Source organism: Mus pahari, chromosome 23 (genome assembly GCF_900095145.1).
Source record: "Mus pahari chromosome 23, PAHARI_EIJ_v1.1, whole genome shotgun sequence".
Lineage (NCBI taxonomy): Eukaryota > Metazoa > Chordata > Mammalia > Rodentia > Muridae > Mus > Mus pahari.
The window spans coordinates 27606668-27611230 of NC_034612.1; the positions used below are offsets into that span (position 1 = coordinate 27606668).

The 4563-nt window shown below is 53.6% G+C and overlaps 1 protein-coding gene across 2 annotated transcripts; it reads right to left on the bottom strand.

The window, feature by feature from the left end:
• Positions 1-330: 330 nt before the first annotated feature.
• Epo (erythropoietin) lies at positions 331-3034 on the bottom strand. 2 transcript variants are annotated; one of them, XM_021187251.1, is made up of 5 exons: positions 3022-3034; positions 2332-2477; positions 1776-1862; positions 1265-1444; positions 331-483 (listed from the first exon to the last, which is right to left on the bottom strand). In XM_021187251.1, the coding sequence occupies exons 1-5, from the start codon at positions 3032-3034 to the stop codon at positions 331-333; spliced, it is 579 nt and encodes a 192-aa protein (XP_021042910.1). The 2 variants fall into 2 exon arrangements, with proteins under 2 accessions (XP_021042910.1, XP_021042908.1); XM_021187249.1 differs by having other exon boundaries at positions 331-486.
• Between the last annotated feature and the right edge of the window lie 1529 nt (positions 3035-4563).

Sequence of the window (4563 nt, forward strand, 5' to 3'; positions counted from 1 at the left end):
AGTTCCAGGCCAGCCTGGGCTATGTGAGACCTTCCTGTCTCAAAAAACAAAACAAAACAAAACAAAAAACTAAACAAATCCGAGCTGATTCTCTGAGTCTCTTCTGCTCTGGGGCCTCAGGCTTGTCCAGCGACATCTTTAGATTTCAGAATGGAGCTCTGGGAAGTTCTTCTGGCCCCCCAAGATATCCCGGCTGGTGCTGGAGTGTCCATAGGGCAGACTGGTTGAGAAGGTAGCGACCCGTTTGATGAGGGTTGGGAGTGGTGGAGGGTTGGCACGACACAGCGATGGGGAGCGAGTTGGTGGGTCCACCGCAGCGGCAGCAGCACGTCACCTGTCCCCCCTCCTGCAGACCTCTCCCGTGTACAGCTTCAGTTTCCCCCGGAGGAAGTTGGCATAGACCCGGAAGAGCTTGCAGAAAGTATCCACTGTGAGTGTTCGGAGTGGAGCAGGTGGGGTGGTATCTGGAGGCGACATCAGTTCCTTCTGTCAAGAGAGAATAGGATGTCACTGGAGTGTGGAGGACAACAGATAAGATGTGACCTGGTTCGGAATGGGAGGGATGTGTGCAGAGGGGTAGTGGCCGGAGGTGCGTCTTCTTCAGGTACTCTCCACATTATTTTTATTTGGATATGAGGATGTGAATGTATGCAGATACCCAGGGCATCCAGAATAACCCTCAGATTCCCTACAGGGGTGTAAAGGCAGCTATGCGGCACCCGATATGGGTGCTGGGCATTGAACCCTGCAAGAGCAACAAGTGCTCTTAATCGTTGAGCCATGTCTCCAGCCCTGAGTCTAACATTTGCAGACAGCATCTCTCTTAGAGCCTGGAGCTCACTGATCCAGACTGGCTGACCAGTGAGCCCCAGGAGTCCTTGCGAGTCTGCCTCCCCAGCGCTGGGATGATGTGTAAGTTCCACCTCATCTCATTTTCTTTTCTTTTCTTTTCTTTTCTTTTTTTTTTTTTTTCAAATGGAAGTGCTGGAGATCAAACTTGTCTCCTCACACTTCTGCAGCAGGAATGCCATCCCCTGATTCTTCTCCCCAGCGTGAGCTGTCAGTATTCTTTGTTTTAAATTTGTTATTACATTAATTCACTTAGAGGACTTTCAGCTTGTGGGCCCCAGGGATCGAACTCAGGGCATCAAGCTTAGCGGCAAGCTCATTTCCCGGCTGAGCTATCTCCCTGGCTCAGACGTCAGCGTTCTTGGTGCATCCTGTAGAAGGGCAAGGAGCAGGGTCCACAGGCACTCCCACTCACCTGAGCTCCCAGCACCCGAAGCAGTGACGTGAGGCTACGTAGACCACTGATGGCTTTGTCTATATGAAGCTGAAGGGTCTCTGGTGGCTGGGAGGAATTGGCTAGCAGAGCCCGGGCCTGCAGGATGGCTTCTGAGAGCAGGGACAGGCCTTGCCAAACGTCTACGGCCTGTTCTTCCACCTAGGGTAGGCAAAGACTTAGAAGCAGCCAGCCAGAGTCATGCCCTATCTTCCCTGAATATTAGACAGGACTGAAAGAAGGAACGGAAAAGCAAGCAGGAAGGCTGAATGAATGAATGAATGAATGAGTGAGTGAGTGAATGAATGAATGATGAGCTACTCTATCCCATCAACCATTGTCTCTGATACTCTTTCTCGCACACTATCCAGATGTGAAAATGAGACCCACCAACCTCTAGGAACCAGGGGTGGAAAGGATGGGGGCATGGATGGGCGGTCAGACAGACAGACAGATGGGGACAAGGACAGGGACCAGACACAATGCAACTCACCTCCATTCTTTTCCAAGCATAGAAGTTGACTTTGGTGTCCGGGACTGTAATATTTTCGCTCAGTCGGGGACCTTCCGCACAACCCATCTAAAAGACACAGCCCCCGGGGTCAAAATGTCCACAAAAAGCCACTGGACACTCTGTCTTTGAATTTTGCCGGCATGCTTTGGGAACCACCAGCTTTGTCATTCTTTATTTTCGGCAGAGTTTCATGTAGCCCAGGTTGGCCTCACCCTTGATATGTAGCTGAGGATCACCTTGGATTTCTGGTCCTCCTACCACCACCTCCCAAGTATGGGATTGTAGGTTTATGCCACCCAAAATGTTTTGTGCAGTACTGGGAATAGAACCCAGGGCATCTTGCACACTAAGCAAGCTCTCTACCAACCGGGTCACATCCCCTGCCCAGTTTTATCATTCTTATGGGGGGGGGGAGATGAAAGAGGTTTAAGGGTAAACATCTTATCTTGTCCCTAAAGGCAGTTCCAGGAAGGAACCCACCATTCCCAGATCTCTGAGAACCAGCTTCTTTCTTCTGTGGGGCCAGGGAGCTTACCGTGGTGACATTTTCTGCCTCCTTGGCCTCCAGGATGTACCTCTCCAGGACTGGACTGTCGCAGATGAGGCGTGGGGGAGCACAGAGGACTGGGAGGCCCAGAGCAATCAGTAGCAAGGAAAGTAAAAACAGCAGGGTGGGACGTTCTGGAAGAAAGGCAGGCTGAGTGTGAGGCCGGGAGGGGAGGGGGCCGTGGGACTGCAAGGGGCCGGTCGCCTCTGCCCTTCTAGTCTCTGCTGACCCCGACCTTGCAATTGCTTAGGCTCTGCCTGAGTGGCCTTCATTCAATCCCTCCGCGCTGCGCACCCCACCCCCCAAGCGACCGGCATCCACTTCTCGGCCAAACTTCACTGTGGGTGCGCGCCAGGGGCTGGCAGATCCTGGGAAGCAGGGACTCCTGGACGCAGGTAAATCTTTTAGCAGCCTTCCACCCACAGAGCAGCTCCTCATCTCCCTAAAATCCTAAACTTTGTTCCTGTTCTGGATCCCCCCCGCCTTTTTTTGTCATTCACAGGGGGCTCCCCAAACCCCTTAGTGCACGTGGAGGCTGCCCCACCCCCCCTCTTCCTTGATCCTTGGAGAGTCGCAGGTCCTTGAACACGCCAGTTTCCTGGCCAATTGCTTTAGATGTAAATCCTTACTCAAACAGGAGCCCTGGAGGTCACAGGTCCCTAGCCTGTGAGTACTCACCGGGCACCCCCATCTCCGCGCCTGGCTGCCGGAGCTCCTTAGCGACCCGGGGCTGGGCCAGTGTCCACGCTGCGAGTCTTCATCCTTGGAAGTTCTGTAGGGCCAGATCACCCCACTAGCCTGGAAGAAAGTAGTCACCGTCCAGGGGTCGCGGGCAGAGTGGGGACGCGGTGGCCCTGGCCAAGGGTCCGTTCGGGAACACAGTGAGACACAGCCACCGGCCAGGGTTGGTCCGGGGACACTGTGGCTCCGGCCGGGGGTCGGGGATGTTATCAGCATGTGTGCGTGCGCGGGTGGGGGTGGGGGTGAAGCTGTGTGTGCGTGAGGGGTCGCCAGAGGTGGGGGCCACCTGGGGTCAGAGCAAGGGGCAGGACGCCTGGGTCTGGTGCTTGCTGGGGTGGAGCAGGCTGTTCCAGGCACACACGCTGTCAGGGGGGTCTTGTGGGGGGGGGGAGAGGTTCTGATTTCCAGGAGGGTAGACCAGGGGGGTGCGCATCTGAGAGATGTGCGGGAAGGTAAGCCTAAGGCTGAGGTAAGGATAATTGACCTATGAAAAGCTGGGCGCCGGAACACCTGGGGGGAGGGGGTCCTTGTCTTGGGGCAGGGATTTAGATCAGAAACAACTAAGGCTGGAGTCTAGAAGCAGCTCGGATGCTTTTTCTTCTTACAGTCTTACGACTTGTTCTAAGGATCAGGATTGTCTCTGTTGAGGAATCAGACTCAGACGAGTAACCTCTCTCTCCTTATTTTCTAGAACCCTAAAAACCCAGAAAGGTAACGTTCAGAACAGGCCTGTGGTGCATTACTGAGGACGGGCGGTTAGGTTGATAGTGGGGCTCTTGCTTTTGTTTATGCAATGCTGAGACTGGAACCCTGTGCAAATACTCTGTAACGGAGCTGGGGGATTCTGGGCAGGCACTCTGCTTCTGAGCCACGCCCCAGCCCCTCCCTGGGGGATTCTAGGCAGGGGCTCTACCGATGAGCCCGGTCTCCAGATCCAATGTCTGTTTTGTGCAAGACCCTTTGCAGGATAAAAAGAGATACGTTGTAATCTCCTTCGGGATCCTATACAGCCGGGCAAGTTCTGAACGTGGCAGGCAATGTATCAGAACTGGAGTGTGCAGCTCTGAGGTGTGAGAGCTGAGGGTGAGCGAGCTCGTATCCAACAGGGAAGTTAAGGCAGATGGATGGCAGAAATCACTTGGCAGAAATCACTATGAACCCAGACTTGGGGTTTGAGCAGTTTGGATGAAACATAATTCTAATGGGTATGGAAGGAGACTCGGGTATATGGGGAGAAGTGGGGAGTGTGGAACGAGGAGGTGAAGCTAGAGTGCTCTTTAGGAAGAACCAGGCTGTGAAATAGCCTAGAATGCTGGTCTGGATGATTCGGATTAAAAAGAGAGAGAAAGTGGAGAAATTCACTCAATTCTTTCAGGAAATCTTCATATGCCGGTGTGGTGGTGCGCGCCGGTCATCCCAGCGCTTAGGAGGCTGGGGGAAGCTACATAGTGGAACTCTATCTCAAAAGATCAAAGAAGG

Coding starts and splice junctions, on each gene's coding strand:
- Epo (XM_021187249.1), bottom strand. Junction 1,445..1,775: donor ATGCTTGGAAAAGAATGGAG/GTGAGTTGCATT, acceptor TGCCTACCCTAG/GTGGAAGAACAGGCCGTAGA. Junction 487..1,264: donor TTCGGGTGCTGGGAGCTCAG/GTGAGTGGGAGT, acceptor CTCTCTTGACAG/AAGGAACTGATGTCGCCTCC.